The following is a 25,294-nucleotide window of genomic DNA, read 5'->3' as shown; positions in this document are numbered from 1 at the left end:
CCAATTATCACAAGGCAGAAAGTGAGGTGAAATCTTCTGAACAGACAGGAAAACAAACACCACAAGGGTGTTAACCCTTCCCTATGCTATTCAAAGTATGCACACACCCGCACACACACGCATGCTTTGGATAGTATAGGGTAGCATATATATGGCTGGAGTTCACTTTAAATTTGTGTCCCTGTTCCAACTTAAATACAAATTCCGCTTAAAGAAGAAACCTACAGAACCAACTTTGTTTGTAACTTGGGGACTGCCTGTAAAGGCTTTTTTAAAAAAGCAATGGCATATGCACAGATATGTCAAAGAAAGCTGTTTTGGAAAATTTCAGAATCATAAATAATAAAGGAAGTTTTCAGGAGAGTTCATTTCATGACTCACCCATGGGGCAAGATAGAAGCAGTGTCATGCTGACTGAGGCTAAGTATGAAGAGACAGACATTTAAGGGGGAAGATCCCTTGTTAGTGAGCATGCTTGTCTCATAATTGCTGGAAATAAACACACCAGGTGGCCAAAGGAAAAGAGAAAAACCGAAGAGAAAGATAATTCTCCAAAAAAGTTCAGATGGAAATCCTGCAAAGAAGGCACACTGTGAGTTTCCTTTAATTTCTGCTTTAGCAACTAAAGAAAACAGTTTACTTCCCTCTGCACAAATGTCAAGTGTTAAAAGGTTTGGCACAAAGTGGGTTAATCAGACATTTTTGAAACTGTCTCATTTTTCTTCTTCTGATCTATTACTGAGTAGAAGATCAGAGAGCCTTTCTTTTACTTTCAAAATAAATGGATGTTGTCTCTCTTGTTTAATACATTACTAGGAAAGATGAGAAATTAAAAGTCAAATAATTTTAATTTAAGCAGCTCTAGATGTCAGAATGCTCCAGATGCAGGCAATTATTAAAACAACAGCTGGGGGATATGGAGGTAAGAAGCAAAAGTGAGACACAGAACGGACACAGACCTTTTTGCAACATAAATAATTGATAGCATTAAAAAGGTGCATTGCAAACTTGATCCCCTTTCTGCTCCTGCTCACTCTAGCATCTTTCTTCCTCTACAAATAATTCCCTTAAAAACAGCTACCCAATGGGAAAGTACTGCAACTTGCACCACAATTGATATGGTAATACATTTGTGGTGCTGGATTTGGGCCACTTCTTTAGTCTATAAGGCACCAGTTGTCCATTCAATCCACCACTGTCAAACTCAACAGGCAGGATCTGTGAAGGCAATTACTAGCCCTCTTAGAGGGGAAATACTGTTATTTCATATCTAGCTTTCAGTCCTAGTTGAGCATCATATGAAGGCAAGTCAACTTACATTAGAAGAAATCTTTAAATGTTCTACCAGGTACATAATATATTCTGATAATGTAATTTTGTCCTATTTACTAATATAGAATCATAGAATCGTAGGGTTGGAAGAGACCCCACGGGCCATCCAGTCCAACCCCCTGCAAGAAGCAGGAAAATCTCATTCAAAGCACCCCCGACAGATGGCCATCCAGCCTCTGCTTAAAAGCCTCCAAAGAAAGAGACTCCACCACACTCTGCGGCAGAGAGTTCCAGTGCTGAACCGCTCTCAGTGAGGGAGTTCTTCCTAATGTTCAGGTGGAATCTCCTTTCCTGTAGTTTGAAGCCAGTGTTCCGCGTCCTAGTCTGCAGGGCAGCGGAAAACAAGCTTGCTCCCTCCTCCCTATGATTTCCCCTCACATATTTGTACATGGCTATCATGTCTCCTCTCAGCCTCCTCTTCTGCAGGCTAAACATGGCCAGCTCTTTAAGCAGCTCCTTATAGGGCTTGTTCTCCAGACCCTTAATCATTTTAGTCGCCCCCCTCTGGACGCTTTCCAGCTTGTCAACATCTCCCTTCAATTGCGGTGCCCAGAATTGGACACAGTATTCCAGGTGTGGTCTGACCAAGGCAGAATAGAGGGGTAGCATGACTTCCCTGGATCGAGACACTATACTCCTATTTATGCAGGCCAAAATCCCGTTGGCTTTTTTCGCCGCCGCATCACATTGGAGGTTCATGTTTAACTTGTTGTCCACGAGGACTCCAAGATCTTTTTCACACGTACTGCTGTCGAGCCAGGCATCCCCCATTCTGTATCTTTGCATTTCATTTTTTCTGCCGAAGTGAAGTATCTTGCATTTGTCCCTGTTGAACTTCATTTTGTTAGTTTCGGTCCATCTCTCTAATCTGTCAAGATTGTTTTGAATTCTGCCCCTGTCTTCTGGAGTGTTGGCTATCCCAACTGGCTATCTGGAGTGTTGGCCTCCCAATTTGGTGTCATCTGCAAACTTGATGATCATGCCTTCTAACCCTTCATTTGAGTCATTAATAAAGATGTTAAACAGAACCGGGCCCAGGACGTAACCCTGCGGCACTCCACTCATGACTTCTTTCCAGGATGAAGATGAAGCATTGGTGAGCACCCTTTGGGTTTGTTTGTTCACTTAACCAATTACAGATCCACCTAACCGTAGTTTTGCCTAGCCCACATTTGACTAGCTTGTTTGTCATGGGGGACCTTGTCGAAGGCCTTACTGAAATCCAGATAGGCTACATTCACGGCATTTCCCACATCTACCCAGCTTGTAACTCTATCGAAAAAAGAGATCAGATTAGTCTAGCATGATTTGTTTTTGGTAAATCCATGTTGACTATTGGCAATGACCGCATTTGTTCCTAAGTGTTTGCAGACCACTTCCTTGACGATCTTTTCCAGAATCTTGCTTGGTATCGACGTGAGGCTAAGCAGACGGTAAATGTTTGGGTCGTCCTTTTTTCCCTTCTTGAAGATAGGGACCACATTCGCCCTCCTCCAATCTGCTGGGACTTCTCCCATTCTCCAAGAATTCTCAAAAATGATTGCTAGTGGTTCCGAAATAACTTCTGCTAGTTCCTTCAATACTCTTGGGTGTAGTTGATCCGGCCCTGGAGACTTGAATTCATTTAGAGCAGCCAGATATTCCTGGATGACTTCTTTCCCTATTTGGGGTTGGATTTCCCCCAATCCTTCATCCACTCCATGTTGCTGAGGTTGAAGATGGCTTTCTTTTTGTGAGAAGACTGAGGCAAAGAAAGCATTAAATAGTTCTGCCTTTTCCCTATCCCCTGTCAGCATTACCCCATCTTCTCCTCGCAGAGGCCCTATCGCCTCCTTGTTCTTCCTTTTCCTACCGACGTAAACAAAGAAGCCCTTTTTATTGTTTTTAATGTCTCTGGCAAGCCTGAGTTCATTTTGCACTTCAGCCTTGCGAACCTTTTCCCTACAGGAGTTGGCTATTTGTTTGAATTCTTCTTTGGTGATTTCTCCCTTTTTCCACTTCTTGTGCATGTCTTTTTTTAGTCTTAGACCAGTTAGAAGTTCTTTGGACATCCATTCTGGCTTCTTTCCACTTGACTTATTTTTATTCTTTGTTGGCACTGTTTGCATTTGCGCCTTGAGTATTTCACTTCTGAAAAACTCCCATCCATCCTTAACTCCCTTGTCTTTTAGTATTGGCGTCCATGGAATGCTGCTCAGTATTTCCATCATTTTTTGGAAGTCAGCTCTCCTAAAGTCCAGAATGCGGGTTTGACTTGTCTTCGTTTTGGCCTTCCTTTGTATAGCAAACTGCAGGAGCACATGGTTGCTTGCCCCTAAGGATCCGACCACTTTGACTGAATTGATCAGGTCCTCCGCGTTTGTTAGAATGAGATCAAGAGTAGCCGATCCCCTTGTTGCCTCTTCTACCTTCTGGACCATAAAATTATCTGCAAGGCAAGTGAGGAATTTGTTGGACTTTGTACTCTTGGCCAAGTTTGCTTTCCAGCAGATATCTGATATAAATATGTACTGTATGATTCCTGTTATATGCCTGGGATATGTTCCAAGATACATACACACTTGGATAGCTGAGTCCATGGATAATAGCAAACTATATCTTAACATTTCTTTGGTGGGAATCACACCATAGAATCACACCCAGAGAAGCTCAAAAATACTTTTTTTGAAGCATGGGTACATAAAACCATCCATATTGAATCAGTGGATGATGGGGCTTTGTAATTATTGACTGTCCTATAATTACTTCAACCTATTGGGTGATTTTGATATAAAGGAAGCTCCTCCCTGAAACAAGGTATCTCTCCAATGCTATCTATATTTAATATTGTTTTTATTAAAGAATTCCCTGTCCATTTTGCCTTAAGAATGTAACGCTGAAGATTAGCTTACTGAATAGTATGGCTGATGAAATGTAACACGATGGTGGAGGAACAGCTGGAAATATCTGGCATCTTCATATGCTCCTGCCCCATGTGCTCATATGGGGTTTGTAAACCCAGACTTACTGCAGACCCACTGAACCTCCCTCCTCATGACCATTTTGCATCTCGTGACAGCAGTGAGAGATTTGAGAAATGTCAGCCAGATGTCACACAATTACATCATGGATGCAATAATTTCACATCTATCTATGGAGACATAGCGAGCTGGTTTGATTTTCTCCACTAGGCACGAAATAGCTGTACATGGATGGGTGCAGTGGTGGATCTAGGAGGGCTTTGGTTACTGAGGAGGGAGGGAGGGATTACCAACCTCTGCAGCAACCAAAAACAGACATACACAAAATAATAATGACAGGGTCCTAGTCAGAATCTGTGAAAACAAATACTGGTTGTAATGAAGGCCAGCAACATCTTATTTTTTTCCCCAAGCTCACAACCCACCATACGATGGGCATCTGTCCCTAGTGGATATGTTAAGCCCACTAATTGTGATGCTAAACATAGAAGTGAATCTCTTAAGGGAATTCTATTGAACTGCTTGTTCAATGCATTAAGTTGCAAGATACAAACAATTCTCTTCCAAGTTAAAAATTATTTTATTTGCAAAGTGAATAACAAACTATAAACACTCTGAAGAGAGCCAGGGAAAATGCTGCAAGCTCTAGTCATTCTGCCAAATGAAAGCTATTACTTCGCAGTCAAGATCTAATTTCAAAGATGAAAATATTTCCTCAGCTGTTGTATCAGATAGAAACACACTCTCTGAGCTGATCATGTATCTTGATTAAGAGACTATTATTTGGATTATTAATCTAATGCTTTTGAATGCTATTCTTAAACTAGGATAGCACATAGCATAATTCAGAGAAAGTCACATAATAATTCACATAATAAGACAGATGCTGGAGGACTAGATTGGTCCACAATATTTCTTTGCAGAAATACTTTTTGAAGCATTGATTAATGAAAATTGATATTATATCTGTGGATAAGGAGGTTGTACTGTAGTTCTTTAATTTGCAAAGATAAAAGAGATATGATTTGTCTGTGGTTGTCTCAACCCAAACTGGAACACTTACCACTCTAGTTCACAATATTCCCTGAATGTTTTCATGACAGCATTCCAAGCAAATTGGTACCTGAACACATATTTTTTTTTCCATGTCAGGAGCAACTTGAGAAACTGTATGTCGATACTGGTGTTAGAGAACTGGCCGCCTGCAAGAACGTTGCCCAGGGAATGCCCAGATGTTCGATGTATTACTATCCTGTGGGAGGCTTCTCTCATGTCCCTGCATTGGGAGCTAGAGCGACAGACGGGAGCTCATCCCGCTCTCTGGATTTGAACCGCCAACCTTTCGGTCAGTAGTCCTACCAGCACAAGGATTTAACCCATGGTGCCACCAAGGGCTCCAACACATAAATGTGGCCCTACCATTAGGCAAAATTGGGCAGCAAAATCATAATAATGGGAGCGATGTGTATAAGTGATAGCGACCTCTTAGCTCTCTCACTGTGGAAGGACACAGCTGAGTATGCCACACAACATAACACAACCTTATCCCAAGTAAACAGTCTGTTGCCTAAGTATGGAAGTGAACAGTATCTTATTTTAAATGTTAAAGTAAGTTTGAACTGTCATTACAGTTACCTTCTGTATATGAGAAGAGAATGGCACACCAATTTTGGCTTTAGTGGTTGGCCCTACTAAAACTTACATCTTCTCAGACCTAGGGCACATCTAAATGAGCCACTTAGGTTAGTTTTGAAATGGCATAGAAGAAAGCTGTTTTGGAGTGTGGATGATTAAATTCAGAGCCTGAATGGTATTTATATATCCCGCAGAGGCTGTCCTCAAATGCTATGCTTTCAAGCTGACTTCATGCTGTATTAAATAAATAGTCAGTGTAGATATTCCCCTAGGCTTGAGATACTACTAAGCAGACAAAATTAAGGGGCCCGTGACTTCACAAGGGACAGAGATACCCTAGATGCAAGGGCAGGTTTTTTTTACTACTGCTATGAAGTTTTTAAAATGCTATCTTTTCTTTCAGTTCCCACATGAGCAAAGAAAGGGGAGAGGCCTCTACCTGCATTGTAATCCTTTCAGACCAACAGAATTACAGTAGAGATAACATATAATATATAATGTAAACCAGTGATTCCAATACTGTATCTTTTTTTTTATCCTGTATGTTTTTTAAATCTTTTGCTTCATGAAAAAGCCATGGAAACTTCAAAAGCTTGCATGATGTGTTTTTGGTGCAATTGCTTTGGCCAAAAATGATATTATTCTTTATGGATTTTGGGGGGAAAGTGCTCTGTTCTCTTATGAATTGAGCTGAGGGAAGCACACTCAATGATATGTCATTACAATGACCCTGCTCATAACCACCACCACCACTTCAACATCCGAACACATTCTTTCCAGTTTATCTAACCATTGTGTTTTTAGTGGGAAGGGCAACTTTGGTAGGTCTGGGGCTCAATTTCTGCCTCTGGATCCCATGGCTGAATCCATCTGTTACTGAAATGCAGTCAAATATAACAACTGGAAGTGAGGGGAAAACCTACTTCCAATTTCATTCAACTATATTTTCTCAAGAAAACAAAGCCTTGTTCAGAGTAGAATCATGATTCCTAGATGCTTCTTCACATTCTTTGTTTTACTTAGAAAATGCAGTGATTCTTTTCCTATGGTCCCATAGAAAAAGAGCCAGGATGTTAATACATCTTAAATTACTGCAAGTGACTATGTATCTCTAAGTATTTGCAATTATTAACAGGATTCTTCTGCTTTCATAAAAATGCTTTTGAATTTTCACACAAAGGAACTGGGAGCTAGATTTGTGAAAAGATGTCAGAGGTTTTGTCTGCCTTGGGAATACTGGTGCAATATGAAATGATGATGTGTTAATTGTTAACCCACAGAGGTGAGATTAATCTGTATTCATAAAGAAATATCTGTAATACCTGGAAAATTATAATAAAATGGGACATACAGTTTCCATATTCAATTTCCGAAACAATTAGGGGAAGAGGAAGAGTTTAGGAAAATGCAATTTCATGTAAAGATAAATTCAGTTAAAAAATCTTTATTCAGAATGCCACAGTCCCATAAAGATTATAATAGATTTCCTTGAAATGTCCATTAAACAACATTAAGTAGCTAATGCCTATTTTCATTTTCCATACTGTAAGCAATCTGTGTATATTGGAATCAATAACTATAGACTGGAGCAGATTTTCCTCCATTCTAGAATTGTTTTTAATGGGGCATCTGATTTCAGGTTTGGAATTAAGCTGTCAGTCTCAATTTTATTACTCATAAGTCAATTTCATAATCTTGGGAAAAAGTATACATTTACCTAGAAACTACCAGAGCCTGAGAAAATTTAATTCATTAGTTAATTATAATTCCAAGGTCTACCCAACTGGATGTATCACAATTTTTAAGGGAATTCTTTGCTTTCCCCATTTTCCAGAAGTAACTCAATTAGCCACTTTCAACATATGATACATGCTGTTTGCTTGTAATATAAATCATACTCTCCTTCCATCCACACTTTTGTCATTGCCTCAATCTGTTATCTCTTCATCATCACAAAAGGCACAAATCACATGCAGGTTCAGTATTCCTCATTGGAAATGCTTGGGAGAAAAAGTATTTGTGATTACTGTATTTTTAAAATTTTGGAATAGCTGTTATTTGCATTATACAAACATAAGGAGAAGTTTTGGAGCTGGGCCCAATTTTAAAGGGGGAATTTCTGCAGGTGTTGTTTATTATCTCCTTGCATGACAAGAAACACGTGCCTAAATTCCCACTTTAACCCAACCATTAAAAGTATAGGAGTCATGTCCAGTTTTCAATCTACAGCTCTAGCATATCATCATCATCATCATCATCATTTAATTACTTATTAATCGCCCTCCATCCAAGATGCTCTAGGCAATTTACAAGCTAAATTGTAAAGGATAAAAATACATACATACAAATATTGATAAAATTAACATAGATCAAAAGCTCTAGTAAAAAGCCAGGTCTTAAGTGCTAGGGTAAAAGGCCCTAACTCACGCATGGCTCTCATATAGGGCGGCAAGGCATTCCATAAGGCAGGGGCAGAAATAGAAAAAGCTCTGCGTCTGGTCCTTTCCAAGTGCACTTCTCTAGGACCCGGTACATAAAGTAAGTCGCGTTGGGATGGTCGTTGTGACCTCCGATGATGGGAGAAGGAGAGATGATCCCTAAGGTATGATGGGCCCTGGCCGTAAAGAATTTTAAAGGACAGAACTAGCATCTTATATAAATCACGGCAATCAGTTGGAAGCCAATGCAAATGCTGCAGGACTGGTGTTATGTGGCATTTCATGGGTGTTCTTGTGAGTAGCCTAGTTGCCGCATTCTGAACAATACGGAGCTTTCGGGTCGTAGACATCAGAAAGCCAACATACAGGGCGTTGCAATAGTCCAGCCTAGACATGACCGTGGCATGGATGACTGTTGCCAGAGCCTCAACAGATAGATAGGGTGCCAACTGCCTCACTTGACGTAGATGGAAAAAGCTCTTAACGGTAGGTGAAGGAGATAGGGCAGCACCATCGAAGGTGGGTAGCAAAAGTGTCAAACCAATCGAGCAGCCATGCCAGAGAATCTCAGTCTTCGCCAGGTTCACCTTCAGTCTACTAGCACGTAGCCAGTTCGACAGAGCCTCCAGACATAGGGTGAAATTGTCTGGTATTGACGTTGCTCCAGGCTCCAGGCGCAGAAGGATTTGGGTGTCGTCCGCATATTGATAGCAATCTAGGCCGAAACTCTGAGCCAAACTAGCAAGGGGTCTAACGTAGATGTTAAAAAACAGAGGGGAGAGAATTGCATCTTGGGGTACCCCACATAGGAGGGGAGATCTTTCAGAGACTTGATCCATATACTCCACGCATTGGCTCCGGTTTCGGAGAAATTAGTTGAACCAATTGAGGGCCTAACCGTGAACTCCGGACATGGCAAGACGGTGAATCATTAGATCATAGTCAGCGGTGTCAAACGCTGCGGTAAGGTCAAGAAGTACCAGTAGCGCTGATCCACCGCTATCAGACTGGCGACTAAGTTCATCTGTAATGGCAACCAGGACTGTCTCCGTCCCATAGCCAGGACGGAACCCTGATTGGAAAGGGTCCAGGCCGGCTGTATCATTCAAAAATTGTTGCAATTGTCCCAGTACAGCCCGCTCTATCATCTTACCTAAGAATGGAAGGTTAGAGACAGGATGGTAATTAGCAAGGATCATGGGATCCAAACTAGGCTTATTTAGCAAGGGACGAACCCTTGCCTCTTTTAGGTTGTCCGGGAAGACCCCTGTTCAAGACAGCCATTGATTATATTACTCAACAGATCAAGTAGACCTTCCAGGCAGCTCTTCACCAACCAAGAGGGGCACGGATCAAGGGAACAGGTGGTTGGTTTTGCAACAGCCAGGATTCTAGTGACATCTTCCCTGTCAAGCGGAGTAAATCAGTCAAAGATAGGCCCACTAAGCAGCCACAAAGTCTCGAGCTCTCTCAAGGTATCAACTGTAGGGGGCAGTTCCTGCCGAAGCACAGTGATTTTATCAGTGAAAAACTTCTGGAATGCCACTGCTGTAAGAGCCGTGGTTGCTGGGTTTTGGACTGAAGGAGCCGGACTGATCAAAGCACAAACGATTTTGAATAATTGTGCTGGGCGCGATCTAGCAGAGGCTATTAAGGAGGAATTGTAAGATTTTTTAGTGTCCTTAACGGCTGATTCGTAGGACCTGCGAAAAGCCTTGAAAGCGGACACCGACACCTCGTCGGGTTTCCGTCGCCACTGGCGTTCCAGCTGCTTTCATGCTTGCTTCATCGTCCATAGCTCATTAGTGTACCAAGGGGAGCGATTCCGGCAAGGGCGAAGGAGGCATCTGGGAGCAATCTCATCCAAGGCAGCCAACAAACTGACATTCCAGGTGTTTACTAGCTCATTGAGAGTGTCAACACAGTTCCCAGGCCCTTAAGGGCATTCAAGAACCTAGCAAGTTCCATGAGTTTCCTAGACCGAGCAAAGAATGGTTTCCCAAGGTGGGGAGGAGGAGATGGAATCTCAATCCGGGCCCTCAGGACAGCGTGATCAAACCAGGGAACATCAATTACCGCGGATAGAGATGTTCGTACTCCAATATTAAAAATCAAGTCCAGTGTGTGGCCGGCCCAATGAGTAGGGCGAGTCTTGAGTAGTGAGAGCCCCAGAGCTTCAAAGGTTGGTACTAGGTCCTTAGTCACAGATGAAGATGGCAGTGCCTCGACATGTACATTAAAGTCACCCAGAACAATAAGTCTGGGGAACTTCAGAACCCAGTCCGCCACAAGATCTAATAAATTAAGCAGACTCTCTCCCAGAGACCCAGGCGTGCAGTAAACTATAAGAATGGCTAGGGATTCCCTGCTAGCCAGGACCACACCAACACACTCAATACCGGCTATCTTTGGAGTTAGAATAACTTTAATGGTAAAATAATCACGGGAGAGTATTGCTACCCCTCCACCCCGACCCTCACTCCGTGGCTGTTGAAATATCTGGAAGCCTGGAGGTGTCCGTTCATGTGAGGGAATGTTATCACCCTCACGGATCCAGGTCTCTGTAATACAAACCAGGTCCGCTGCTTAGACTTGCCCGGTTCCCCAGAAAGTCCTAGACATATAGACTGGAGGAACTCTGTGCTTCCGAGACTGCTGCGTTTCACCCTTGCCCTGCTGGCCTTTCGATGTATCTTTCTTCAGCTGAACACTGGAGGTGCTTCCAGCTGTTATAGCTCTAGGTATTGAAGTGGGGTCCTCGAGAATAGCTGTGCTAGGGGCAGAGCATAAGGCAGAAGGTTGTTGCCTTGTTCTTCTTGGGCGCCATCTGCGCCTGCGCACTTGCTTGCAGGGATTTGATGGAGGGGGAGACAAAACTCTCTCGGCATCTGCAAAGCTGGGCGCCATCTTTGAGGTGCAATCCAGGGCCTGTCTTGCTGATAAGGAAAGGCAATGGCGCTGGTGGCGGGTGTCCAGGCTCTGGGGCTGCTTGAGCCACTCCGGTCCCCTGTCCAAGATCTCGGTGATGTTCAAGGACCCCGCCGGTTCCACCCTGTCCCCCCAGCCAGACCACGGGCAAAAGCCATCCAAACTCCGACCAAGAGGACAGGAGTCGCCAAACAAACACTCCTGGGTGCAGACCCCAGAGTTGCCACACAGGTCCTCCAATGAAGGCCAGGGAAGGCCTGCTGCAGTGGTAGGCACCCTCCCACTGGCCATCTTAAAGCTCCCATGTTCCATTTCTTTGGCTATTGCAGTTTCTTGTTGCAGCTTAGATGTTAGATGGTGGTTCTTTTGGGTCTGTAACTTTTTATCCAGTGTCTTATTTTCTTTAACCAATTTCTCATTCTCAGCACATTGAGGATAGATATGAGGCTCATGCACATCTACTCCACAAGCAATGCAGGTAGTAATAACAGGTCTGGAGACATGTTTTTGCATGAGGGTATCCATATCACTTTTTAACTCATTCAGCTTGTCTTTTAATCCTGATAGCTGTTCAAATATTGAAATTAGAGTTTGTGCTGTGATCAGGTATTGTTTTGCCATAAACTCTGTTGTATTTTCTCTTGTTTTAGTTTGAGGCTTTATTTCAGGATCCATACAGCAAGTATCTGGGCTAAATGCGAACAGTGGTGGCACCTGCGAGGATCTTAATTCATGATCGTGGGCTCCTTTAAGCTCCTCTCTGGTAGACAAGGGAGATTCCAATATCTGTTCAACTCCCTGATCTAGCTGAGCTTCTCTTTCCAGGATTTCAAATCTATTAGCCGTAGGAAGGATATTTGTTTTACTTACATCTCCTTTCCATGCAAAACAATCTTCCATTCTTGGCTGTTTGGTGTGTTTCAGCCGAGGGAGTAAACCTGGGCTGACGCCAAGCTCAGTTGCAGCAGATATCTTGAGTTGTTTAGAAGGTTTGTTGAGTTGTTTTTGATGTTTTAGTGTCTCTGGGCTTGTCCTTGTCCGTTTCTTTTTGTTTTTCTTATTCCCCATTTGCAAAGGCAAAGATGAGTTGGGAGGGATGTGGTAAAATAAAATAAGGAGAACTTTAAAACTTTAAAACATAAAAACAACAAAGATACCGGAGCTCAATTAGGCACGTTTTCAGTCTACAGCTCTAGCATGTCAATTCATATAGAGATCAGCCCCTTTTTGGTTTTAACTATCATTACAAGCCTTTGGGGTTTTTCATTGTAATTTGTCCAGAAATACTGGCCTATGTAAGTTCACCTACATAAATTTACAACAAACCAAAGATGGGTAACCTTTGGCCTTAGGGCTTGCAATATTTCAAGGGGAAGAGTATATGCCTTGGTGGATGAGGTCAATGCCATCTCACATCCCCTTCATCACACAAGCAGGCATTTACAAGAAAGCACTGCACTACCATGCACACACCATACTAACTTGATTTAGGAAGCTAAGCAGGATATAGCCTGGTTCATAGTTGACCCCTAGAGAACAGTATTGTTCATACTCAGAAAGCCAAAATGGACTGAGACATAAAGAGCTGGATGGAAAAGGGACAAAACTGACCACATGGTACTGCAATGTTCTACTCACTGCAATTTGGTGGATGCAATAAATGGGATAATAAAGTTCATCTAATAAATGTAGATGAAGTTTCATCCAATTGAATAAAACAAAAATGAAGCCACTGCTGCTGGGAAAAATAATAATCCAGAACAGGACAGAATAGAAAGAAATATAAGAAATATAAATAATGTAACAATTTTCCAGTGAGTTGGATTCTCTTACTGAATTGCTGGTTCCTATAGGCAAATATTTGGCAGAATTCTACCTATTTGTACATGATGGCAAATACTGTATCATAAACCCCATATCCTCTAGTCTATATTGCTAAATCTTGGCAAAGGCACCTGGTTGAAGGAGGCAATAAAAACTTTGATCTAATTCTTTAAAAGAACAACAAAAAAGAAGAATCTATTTATTATTTAATGTTGGGAGGTAACTATTCCACACTTAACAGATTGTTAAGGCTGCCTGAAAAGCTGTTTATTCTGCCAAAGAAGAGAGTAAGAGCTGGAGCTACTGGAAGATGACTCTTTTGAAATGTATTAAGGAAGATGCCCTTTTGGCTGGATAGCAAAGCCATTGTTAGTTTATATCTCTCCAAGGGGCCATTTATCTGCACTCAGAAAAATATTAGACAGAAAAATAAGCCTCGATAAATCTTGCTTTCAAAGTGTCTTCTGAAGCACTTACTTTGTTTCACAAGGCCAGTCATGAACTTTACTAGTACACATTGTTTCTATTTAAAAAAATTAATTGGTATTTTTAATGCTCACAAAATGACACAGTAGTAAGAATAGCAACATCCAGGAAAAGTGTGGGAAGATACTGTGAGGCAATTTCCTTTACAGTTCTGCCAATTAAATAAATTGTGACTCATGATCAATCCAGAAAGGGTTGGTAACCCTGAAGTCAGTGGGACAGTGACTCTGCGTGGGTGTTTAAAACAAAACATTAAAAAGAACTGTCCAAGGTGCTGAATCTAGACGCCCAAATAGGTTCAGCACATTGAACATTATGATTGGGTGCATTGAGGGGGAGAAGGTTTTGCTACCAACAGCTCAGGGAGGAAAGTATTGGGCCAGCAACCATGGCTTTCAATCTGTTTTCATAAATGCATGCACTGTTATGTTATTAACCATGTCAACCAAGCAAATGTCCCATGCTCACTACATAACCAAAATCTTTGTTAAGGAGAGTTCCCTGGAACAACGTCATAAACAAATCTTACTGCTTTTATTTTTCCAATATGATCACAGCACTAGAAGAACAGGAAGTGAAGAAATGAGGCTGTTCCATAGTATTTGTTTCTAAAGCTAAACCTTTAGGCTCAAAATTAGATATATGAGATGTATGTGTAATCATAGCATGGTCTTCTTTCTGACACTGTTATAGGATATTTAGCATTTAGTGTAACAGTTTTTGGAGTAGACATCCTTTCTTTTATAGTGCCAACTCTAGAGATTTAACACATTGTGGAGGAAGTAGATAAAATAACTTGGCACACATCAGATACAAATCTCAGACTGTTAGAGCTGGAAGGGATTACAAGGGCCATCTGGTCTAACCTCTGCCAGGCAGCAACATACAAGGCACGCCAGACAGTTAGTCATCCAATCTCTGTTCAAAATCCTCAAATGAAGGAGAATCCATCACTTTCCAAGGCAATCTGTTCCACTGTCAAATAACTCTAATGGTCAGTATGTTTCTCCAATGTTTAGGTGGAGCTCCAGTTCTTATAATATGTTCTGGTCCCTTGCAAAGGAGAAAACGAACCCACTTCATCCTCTAACTAATATACCTTCCAAAATTTAAAGATGGTTATCGTATCACCATTAATCTTCCTTTTTCCAGGCTAAACATAGGCAGCTAGCTGTTTTTCATAGGAATTGTTAATCTTGGTTGCCTTCCTCTAGACACGTTCCAGCTTGTCAGTACCCTTGTTGTTTTTGCCACTGCACCACACTGTGACTTGTCTACAAAAAAAGACCAAAAAAAACAAAAACAAAACCCTAGATCCTTTTCACATTAACTGCTTTCAATATATATATACTGCTTTCAGTGACACCTATTCTACATGTATGTATTTCATCTCTTCCTGCCACAGTCTAGTCCCTTATATTTATCCCTACTGAAATTCATTTTATCACTTATGGCCCAGCACTCCAATCTATCAAGGCCATTTTCAATTCTGATCTTATCCTTTGGGGTATCAGCTATCTCTCCTTGTTCAGCAGCCTTTTGAATTTTGGTAAGCATGTCTTCTATTTTATCATCCAAGTCATGTATAAAGATATTAAACACTAGATATAAGAATGAACCCTGAGACCTGCCACTAATAACATTTCTCCACTGTGAATACCCTTTCGGTTTGGTCCATTAATCAATTAAAAACCCAGTGATCTGTTTAGCCTAAGTTTGTCTGTAAGCACATCATGGTCAATTTTGGTAAAATCCTTGTCTGCAAGTACCCACTATTTTTCCAGCTCATTCTACAACACTTCACGTAGTAATAGATTCTGCTGTTGGTTTCTGACCTTTAAAAACATTTATTTGGGTCTTCCTAGGTAACGGATGCGTTTGGCTTCACCTTTGAAAGTAGTGTTGACATTGTGAATCTTCTTTGGATATTATACCATATCCAGTTTTAGATGTCCTTATAGAAGGGCAATGCTTTTCAAAACGTCTTAACACCTACCTATCTCATGTGTGCCAGGGCTACCCTGGTTCTTCTCCCTCACCTTTAAATATCAAGCAAGTATTACTTATACTTTATAGGAATCATGTGTTTGTTTGGGGTTTTTTAAAATCTGCAAACACTAAACTTATGATTATCGTAAACATGAATTCCTAACATTTATTGCTCAAATGCTAAATAACTTATACCCAACATTAGGGGCTACAGTGGCGAAACGGGTTAAACCGCTGAGCTGCTGAACTTGTTGACCAGAAGGTCGGTGGTTCAGGTGAGCTCCCGCTGTTTGTCCCAGCTTCTGCCAACCAAGCAGTTTGAAAACATGCAAATGTGAGTAGATCAGTAGGTACCACCTCAGTGGGAAGGTAAACAGCGCTTCATGCAGTCATGCCAGCCACATGACCTTGGAGGTGTCTACGGACAATGCAGGCCCCCAGAGCCACAGATGAGCACCACCCCTCAGAGCCGGAAGGGGAAGGCTTTACCTTTATCTCTGTATTGTTGTTTCTAGGCACTGAATGTTTGCCTTTCTGTTTGTGTATGCTGGAATCTGCCCTGATTCACCTTGGGGAGATAGGGCAGAATACAAATAAAGTATTATTATTAATATTAATAATTAGCTGTAAGACAACTGAATAACCCCAATTGATTTTTTTAAAATTTCTCTTTCAGAGGCCTCTGAACTCTTTGTCTTCCAGTTCCCTATTGCCCAATTTTCCCAGTCAAATCTCAGTTACAATTTTCTCTCCTACTTTAAGTTACTAGGATGCTCATGATTCATCTGGATTACACTTTAAAATATGGTCATCTCCTTCATTTTCTCAGAATCAGCTATCATTTGCAACTATTTGTGCTCATTTTCTTCAAAAAAAAAAACAACAACTCCATAACAGCCCAGTCAGCTCCTGGGGCCTATCATTCAATATCGCTTTAAGTTGCATTAGGACTAATGCAATATTGGCTGCATCCTTACCATTTCAGCAGATATAATCTTGGAAGGCTGAAACAGATGTGTTCATTTTGAAAGCTGGAGTGTCAATTTATGATTGAATATCACCATGCAGAATAATGGTAGCATAGCAAAGATAGAGTTCATAAGGATTTTTTTAAAAGGCATGCGTTTACATAATGTGAGAGTAAGGGATATGTTGGTTCCTGGGCTGTGTAGAACTGCAAGCTCTTTTCCATGAAAGCCAGCAGTAAGAGATCATGGGAATTTAGTACAACATCATTTTAAGGCCCACACATTCCCCACATGTGACATATCATACAAAGGATTTATGTCAGAAACAGGAATGTGGTTAAGCATTTACTGTACTCAATATATTTGAACACCTCTCTAACCCGTGATAAATTTATCTGCACACTTAGGGAGAGCAGCAATACTAGTGCAGTAAACAAAAAGCATGTAGGTTTGTTGCTTCTTTACTTTCTGATGACAGAAAGTAAGGAGTGCTTCTTGTTGCTGTGTGCCTTCAAATAATTTCCGGTTTATAGTGACTCCAATATAAAACTATCACAGGAAACTGTTCACATTTGGATTAGAAAAGACTTACATTCGCTTTCTTCTGAGAGTGTGTGATCTGGCTAAGGTCAACAAGTGACTTTCCATGGCTAAGCAGGGATTTGAACCCTGGTCCCCAGAATCATAATCCAACACTCAAGCCATCATACCAATATACTTATTACCCATGCATTAAAATAGCAATGAAGAAAGTAGGGACTAGGGACTTTTTAAAGCAGGCCCACAGATTGTCCCAAGCCCCCACAGGCACAGAAAAATAGGAGGGCTCACGCAAAGTCAGCAATGTGCCACTAAGCTCTCTCTCAGACACAGATGGTTTTAATCTGTAGGTTTAACTTGTTAAAATATGTAATATCTTGTCAGCTTTCAAAAATTATTTTTATCATTTAAATTGTTTCATATTTGTTAGACTGGTTTGTTTGTGCACTGCCTTGAGATTCTCTAGATCAGGCGTCCTCAAACCTTTTCAACAGATGACCGGCTCATGGTCCCTCAGACTGTTGGGGGGGGGGGCAGACTAGTTTGGGGAAAAAAGGAATGAATTCCTATGTACACTACACATAACTTATTTGTAGTCCAAAAACATTGAAGAACAATACAATATTTAAAATGAGGAACAAGTTTAGCTAACGTAAACTTAACAGTATTTCAATGGGAAGTGTTGGCCTGCTTTTGGCTGAAGAAATAGTCAAGTTAATTAGGATTGTTGTTGTTGTGTACCTTCAAGTCATTTCAGACTTAAGGCGACCCTAAGTCAGAAGTTTAGAGCGGGGGGCCGGGCGAATGAACTTGAAGGACTGCATCTGGTCCAAGGGTCTTAGTTTGGGACCCCTGTCCTAGATAGTGTGTGTGTGTGTGGGGGGGGGGGGGGTAATAAATGTTTTTAAAAATGAGGTGTGAGACAGGGATGCCCCCTTTCACCCTTATTATTCATACTCGCAATAGAAATCCTAGCAAGAAAACTACATCAAGATGATGACCTGATTGGTATATTATCTGTAATTTCATGTATCCACAGTAACTCCAGGACAAACAACTCAGCATATGTATGCTTGCCCACAATGCCCTGCCTCATGTACGGAGGAGGAGTTGTTTAAAGCTACAGACAATGCGGTTGCTGTTGCCCGCTTTTGGTCCAAAACTATTTAGTTGCTTGTGATTTCTATTATTATTATTATTATTATTATTATTATTATTATTATTATTATTTTCATTATTTGAAATGTATTTGTTGTACAATGCTTTTGACACGAAATAAATAAATAAATAAATAAATAACTCCAGGAACAGACCAATGTGGATATAGAGGCCACACTGTATATTATCTTAATTTAATTGAATTAAACTTAATTTAAAATCTCTTGGTTTTCTAAATCTGAAATCTTATTTTTTTTAAAAAAAGTACTTGGGAGGAACCTCCATTTCCCAAGAAAAAATGCTCTCGGACAAAATAAATAATTCAAGTTCTAAAAGATATTGCATTGCTGTAACTTGTATGGGTATCCTTGAAAAATAAAAGGAATTGACATTCTTGACTATTTTTAGTCATGTCCCACTGAATGTAAATAGAAATCAGCTGATTAATGAAACTACACTTATCCTACACTTATCTAGCAGTAATATCCATTGAAAACTGTGAATCTTCTGAATAAAATTGGGAAGCAGCCCTGCTATTTCTCATAATGATTATGTGTGATTTAAATTATGCTGTATCAGAAGGGAATAAACCATATACTTTGCTGCTTCTCACATTACCAAGATGCTACAGATAGAATTTCCCCACACATGGCTTGGCAGCTAGTGTCATTTCGAACAGAAGGTCACAGCCCAAAGTGTCTGAAGCATGCAAAGCAATTAGTCAGTGAACCAGCAAAATACTCATTTTCATTCCTCTCCTTAAAAATTTAAACCAAAAATAAAACTAAGCCAAAGTGTTTAGCATTAAAAGATATATTTATAAAAGTAGTTAACATACTACTGTTGTGTCCCAACAAGGCTTCCCAAGTTGCATTATAAAAACAAAACAAATACAACATCAAGTAACTCAAAATTCAAAGTAGTAAGACTGAAAACCTGGAGATTTAAATCATTAAGGGGCTTGGCAGAAGAAGAATGTCGTCACATCAGTTCCATTGGCTTGGGTCTTATCCTCAGGAGAAGGAGAATATATGCTCCCTCAGTCTTCTGAAGGACTAACATGCGAAAGATGGTGAGAGCTTCTTTTTGCTGTGGAGGATATAGTGCCTTGCTGCAGTATTCACCTCCCACCTTGACTTTTCCACATTTCATTGTATTATAGAGTGGGAGTAGAAATAAATTTAACTAACATTATTACTACTTGATGTACACATGACTCCCAATGTTTTGTATGTCCAAAAAAGGATTCCCATTCATTCATCAATATTTTGCAAAAGGACGTTTGGTGACAAACATCCTCTTCTTGTCAAACTGGATGGGATCACAGATTAACAATAAATTTCAGGTCTTGCTATAATTTCTCAGTTTGAGATATGGACTTTAGCTGGACCATTTTAAGACATTCAGATTCCACTTTTTCAACCACTCTAGTGCTACACTTGTCATGTTTCTGCTCTATTGATGTCCTGATGGAAGGAAGATTTCCATCGTGTCCCAGACCTATTGCAAACTAAAATAGGTTTTTCTCTAGAGCCACCTTTCATTTGATTCTTATTTATGTTTCCTTCAGTTCTATCTACTTTCTCATTTTCTACCTAGGAAAAAACACAACTGAAGATTGCCAGAATGGTTTCCTCAAGGATATGGTTTCTCACAGGAATAAACACTGTTGATTTTGTGCCACACCTGGTGTTTTCTGACAAGGTCAAAAGGTTACATTTTCGATTGATCAGATCAGAGAAAAATGTCCAATGTTCTTGCTGTGTTTACTACACACTATTTGGCAAAAAAGGGCTTTGATATAGATTTATATTTCAGCACTGTGTTTCATCTCATCATGTTTCCAAAAAGCTCAGATTTGCTTTATTTCTGGTAACAGTTTCTCTGGACAATTCTAGAATTAGAAAGATATTTTTCTAGAATCTCTTGGTTGCTTCTCTAACAAATGTCCATCTTATCTCATTATTGAAGGCTCATCTGCATGGTCACTTAAACCAGGGGCCGGTCTGGAGCACTGCTCCTTCAAACCAACATTGCAATCAGAGGAGCCCAAACATATTTCAAAATCTGAATGATTTCTACTCTTTATTTGTCTCTTCAAAGGTAAACCATGTTAGTCTGATGTAAACAGAAACAGCCTTTGTGGCACTTTAAGGATTATCAAATCTATTATAAAATGAGCCTTTGTTCTGTAAAGTTCGCTACATTAATATGCAATAAAGATATAGGCTACCTACCTTAAACAGATTATTTGTCTATTTTTTTTTAAAAAAGGAATGATAAATTTTAATCTATAATTTTTCCTAGAAGTGATTACTTTAACTCTGTATTCAAATTGATAGAAACTACTGTTTTCTTTACTACTAATCCTTTTTCAAAAACAAAACAACAGAAAAATACTGAATGATGCAACTGAATCCATGAATGGTGCTGAATTCTTCCAGTGTTCCATAACATGAATTGATGTAAGTACAGAAGTGATTTTGGGCTCTGCAATTATAACCTTAGATACCCATTAGATTTCTCCTCCACTGAAACATTTAACTACACGGGTATTTGAATTCAATTATCATCATCTTGCTGGACTTAGGAACACTGTGCTTATTAAAATTACAAAACCATGTCTTTTATAACAACACAAGATGGAACTCTCTCACCCCTGAAGGAAACAACAATATTTGTCTATAGTGCATTTCTATCAACCAACATAAAGTGGAATTCTGCATAAACACAGGCGCGCACACACACATGCTGACACACACAGCAATATGGAGAGCTTCCATTTGAGAAACAATTTCTAAGCAGGAAAGGGAAGGGAGCAGATGCTGAAGAAGCTGTGTTCCTGGTGTTCTCCAAACCACCACAACCTCTGCCTTTCCCTTTTCCCACCTGACCAGTCCAAGTCACCTCTAAATGCTCCAGTTACAAATCATATTTGTTTCATATTCTGAAACAAGCTCCCCAAAGATTCCTGGATAGAACTGGCTAGGAATATCTTAAGAATAATCACTCAAGGATGCAGACCATGAATGACAGCAAACCCTAATTGTAAAAAACCACAATGTGGCAGGATGTCAAATGAACATGCTTCTTAAGAAGAAACATCAATTATTTTGTAGAAATTGTCAAATGCCCTAATGGGTTCCATCCAAAACTATAGTTGCAATGGTACAAAAATTGACTGAGATGTCGGTTCTAAAGGGTTTTATTACCTAAAATCTTAGCTTTTATTGGAGATCACTAAAACAGCGTAACTTCTTTTCCTTACCTGCACTGTCTGATAAGCTGAAGGATCAAATCCTTTCACTGTGACCTCTCGGAAAACACTTGGTTCCAGTTCTTCTTTGGTGAGATCACAATGGTAAATGATACCTAAATATAAAATTCAGTGTGTTAGTTAATTCACAGTTTCAAGAATATGTAGCTATTATCATTAGTGTACCTTGCAGGCTGTATAAACAATAATGCAATAAAGATAAAGGAATGGGTTGATCCAAGAGTTGAGATTTATTTATTTTATTTATTTACAGTATTTATATTCCGCCCTTCTCACCCTGAAGGGGACTCAGGGCGGATCACATTATAACACACATAGGGCAAACATTCAATGCCCATAAACACATCAAACAGAGACTGAGAGACACACACGCAGAGGCAAGTTAACCTTCTTCTGAGGGGATGTTCGATTCTGGCCACAGGGGGGAGCAGCTGCTTCATCATCCACACTGACGGCACTTCCTCATTCCAGGTCGTAAATTAGTTAATCTTGCCTCCCCACTTTATAAGTGGTACCTTATCTCCTACTTGATAGATGCAACTATCTTTCGGGTTGCTAGGTCAGCAACGAGCAGGGGCTATTTTTTATTTTTAATTGACGGGTGCTCACCCCGCCACGGGCTGGCCTCGAACTCATGACCTCATGGTCAGAGTGATTTAAGGCAGCTGCTCAACAGCTGCGCCACAGCCCGGCCCCAAAATGAGATCCATTTTGTTTCTTATTGAATGCTGAATTGAATAGTGGTTCAAAGTACACATCATGAAACATTCGCTCTGAGTCCCCTTTGGGGTGAGAAGGGCGGGATATAAATGTAGTAAATAAATAAATACACTGGAATGTATATTTATTCTGTCCTTTTATTATGAGATCTCAGTGCTGCATACCGATAAAATAATGTAAAAAATCCCAAATTAAAATCAACAATAATTTAAACAAAAATAAAAACATATCCAAGAATTCAAATGAGTTAAAATAGCCCAAAAAGCTAAAAGACTTTAGACCAAGGATTCTAACATGTTACTCTAGCAGTAGGCAGCAGAGCTAAAGGAAGATCTGGTCAAAAGCAGCTCACTAGTATGTTTATGTTACAGATGAAGAACAGTGAGCCTGGGAAATAAGGAAGTAGCCATGACTTCCTCCCATACCTTTCAGGCAAGTTAGAAATTCTTGGAAATCTACTGAAAACCACAGAGAGATCTACCAGGATATCCAAATCTACATTCAGCTTGATCTTGTTTCAAACCAGTTATTTGACTGTATGTAATAGTAGGTTAGAAAATATAAATGAATACGTATGTGCCTTTAAGAAGTTTCCTTATGTCAACTCCATGATAGGATTGTCTTGGTAAAATTTGTTCACAGGGGTTTGCCTTCCTCTGTGGCTGAGCGTATGACTTGCCCAAGGTCATCCAATGGGTTTCCATGGTCATGTGGGAATTCGAATCCTGGTTTCACAGAGTCCTACTCCAGTTCATAAACCATTATATCATACTGCCTTCCCAAACGTATTTCATTTCATATATTTTGATAACTAGTTTAAAGTATTTTCATTTCTTCCCCTTTAGACTGGTTGAAACTATCAAGAAAGATGCAGTGCAGCATCTATTTAAATATGTTACCACTCTTGCTTCTGTTTGAAATGAGCTTCGTGAACAACTCTTTATTCTTACTATGGAGTAATAACACCGTTCATCATGCAAGGCTTCACACCACAATGGCCTTTGAGAAGCAATAAAATGATTTATTTTATACCCTGTATATAAAAGCTAGCACTGGACACCTTCCAAATGAATGAAAATACACCATGAAAAGTTCTTCCTTTTCTTTTTCTTTTTCTCAAGGAATTGCTATCTTCATTCTCTGCAAAAAAAACCCTATGGTCAAAACCTTCCTATTTCACATGGCATTGTTTCATTCCAAAACAAGAAAAACAAAGGCCATCTCTTCTCTCAGGGACATTCATTCATTGCACAAATAATACAGTTACTCATGTCAGTCTCCTGCAATGTTGAATGTAAGAAAATTATATTCAAGGCAATTCCAGGATACCTAGTTGTTTTTCCACCTTGGTTAATGGCATGTTTAGTGATATTGCACATTAATTTGAATAAGCTAAGTACCTTTCATTTTTCTTAACATTAAAATGAATAAAATGTACTTTGTTATATGCATCATAAAATGGCTCATCAAAATATATCAGATTCAATCAGAAGAAGAAAAAAACTTTTCAGTTACTAAATTCGTCATGCTGTTGAACAGTACATTCAAAGTGATGCACACAGATTTCTCACCCTTTGAGAATTACTATCCAAAAATGCCTCACTAAATCCTTACATACTTTCTTGGGATCATGCGTGCCACACATAATCTTAGGCTCTTAACTCTTCCTTTTTTAGCAATTTCAGAATTGCTAAAGACATTAGTTTCTACTGGATGTAAATTATGTTTGATTTCAAGGCTCCTAAATCTATATACTGTACACTGTTTATGTGCAACAGAATTTACCAGAAGGAAGGAATAAGCCTTTGAGAGTAAGAAAAAAAATTGCTGCTGATTTTACTTATTAATAGCATTTTAAGAAAAAACACACAATTCAACAGGAGAAATAATAAGCTAACAATTTCAATGAATGTACTCTATTATACACGAGTAGACTTGTTTGCCAATTTGTTGACACGGTAACTTCTACATTGTGAGTTGCTTCTCCTTTTTCCATTGGGCAATCTGAGTTACCAATACAACTGAACAATATTACAGATGTATTCATATCAAAATGAACATTACCTTAGATGGAACTGTTTAAAATAATTACAGTTATACTTCCAAGCCTCCAACTTCGTTTTTGTTTCAGGTTAGTTAATGGTATATAGTGGGCTCTTGGTTTATCCTGCCCTCTGCCCTGCTGTGGATACCAAAATATGTGGATGCTCGAATTCAATTATATACAATGATGTAGCAAAAAGGTGTCCCTTATATACAGCCAGAAAGTATATAGCACACTTTCTTCACAATCATCTTGTTATAACTTTTACATAAACAGCAGAACAGCAGCATGAAGATTATTCTTCCTGCACATTTAGTAAAGCCATGCTGCTTTACCGCATAGTCAAAGCAATGGTATGCCCCATAGTAACCTATGGATGCGAGAGCTGGGCCATAAGGAAGGCTGAGCGAAGGAAGATAGACGCTTTTGAACTGTGGTGTTGGAGGAAAATCCTGAGAGTGCCTTGGACCGCAAGAAGATCCAACCAGTCCATCCTCCAGGAAATAATGCCCGGCTGCTCACTGGAGGGAAGGATATTAGAGGCAAAGTTGAAGTATTTTGGTCACATCATGAGGAGACAGGAAAGCTTGGAAAAGATCACGATGCTGGGGAAAATGGAAGGAAAAAGGAAGAGAGGCCGACCAAGGGCAAGATGGATGGACAATATTCTTGAAGTGACTGGCTTGACCTTGAAGGAACTGGGGGCGGTGACGGCCGACAGGGAGCTCTGGCGTGGACTGGTCCATGAGGTCACAAAGAGTCGGAGACAACTAAACGACTGAGCAGCATGCCGCTGTAACTATGCAAATAATTTCAGACAATTCTGCTGCCAGAAGGGTATTTCTGCTATCAGTAGAAGAGTGTGCTTAAACCTAACCCCATTACAAGCTTGAACAACCTTTGGGTTACAATTGTATTGCTATTTCAGCAATTTAAAGTTGCAATGTAACACAAAAATGGCGAAACACTTCAAAGTAAAACACTTATTATGGGAA

At 40.0% G+C, this 25,294-nt stretch overlaps 1 protein-coding gene across 2 annotated transcripts in view; it reads right to left on the bottom strand.

Annotated features, from left to right (window-relative positions):
- prep (prolyl endopeptidase) overlaps positions 1 to 25,294 on the bottom strand; it is a 100,271-nt gene that overhangs the window by 26,224 nt on the left and 48,753 nt on the right. For both annotated transcript variants that reach the window (XM_062980277.1, XM_003226940.4), the window contains one exon: positions 21,527 to 21,630. In XM_062980277.1, coding sequence (XP_062836347.1) covers positions 21,527 to 21,630 — 104 coding nt within the window. The remainder of the gene's footprint in view (positions 1 to 21,526; positions 21,631 to 25,294) is intronic.

This window comes from Anolis carolinensis, chromosome 1 (genome assembly GCF_035594765.1).
Source record: "Anolis carolinensis isolate JA03-04 chromosome 1, rAnoCar3.1.pri, whole genome shotgun sequence".
NCBI lineage: Eukaryota > Metazoa > Chordata > Lepidosauria > Squamata > Dactyloidae > Anolis > Anolis carolinensis.
Note: the sequence above shows the minus strand (reverse complement) of the source record. Positions and strands in the feature narration are given on the sequence as shown.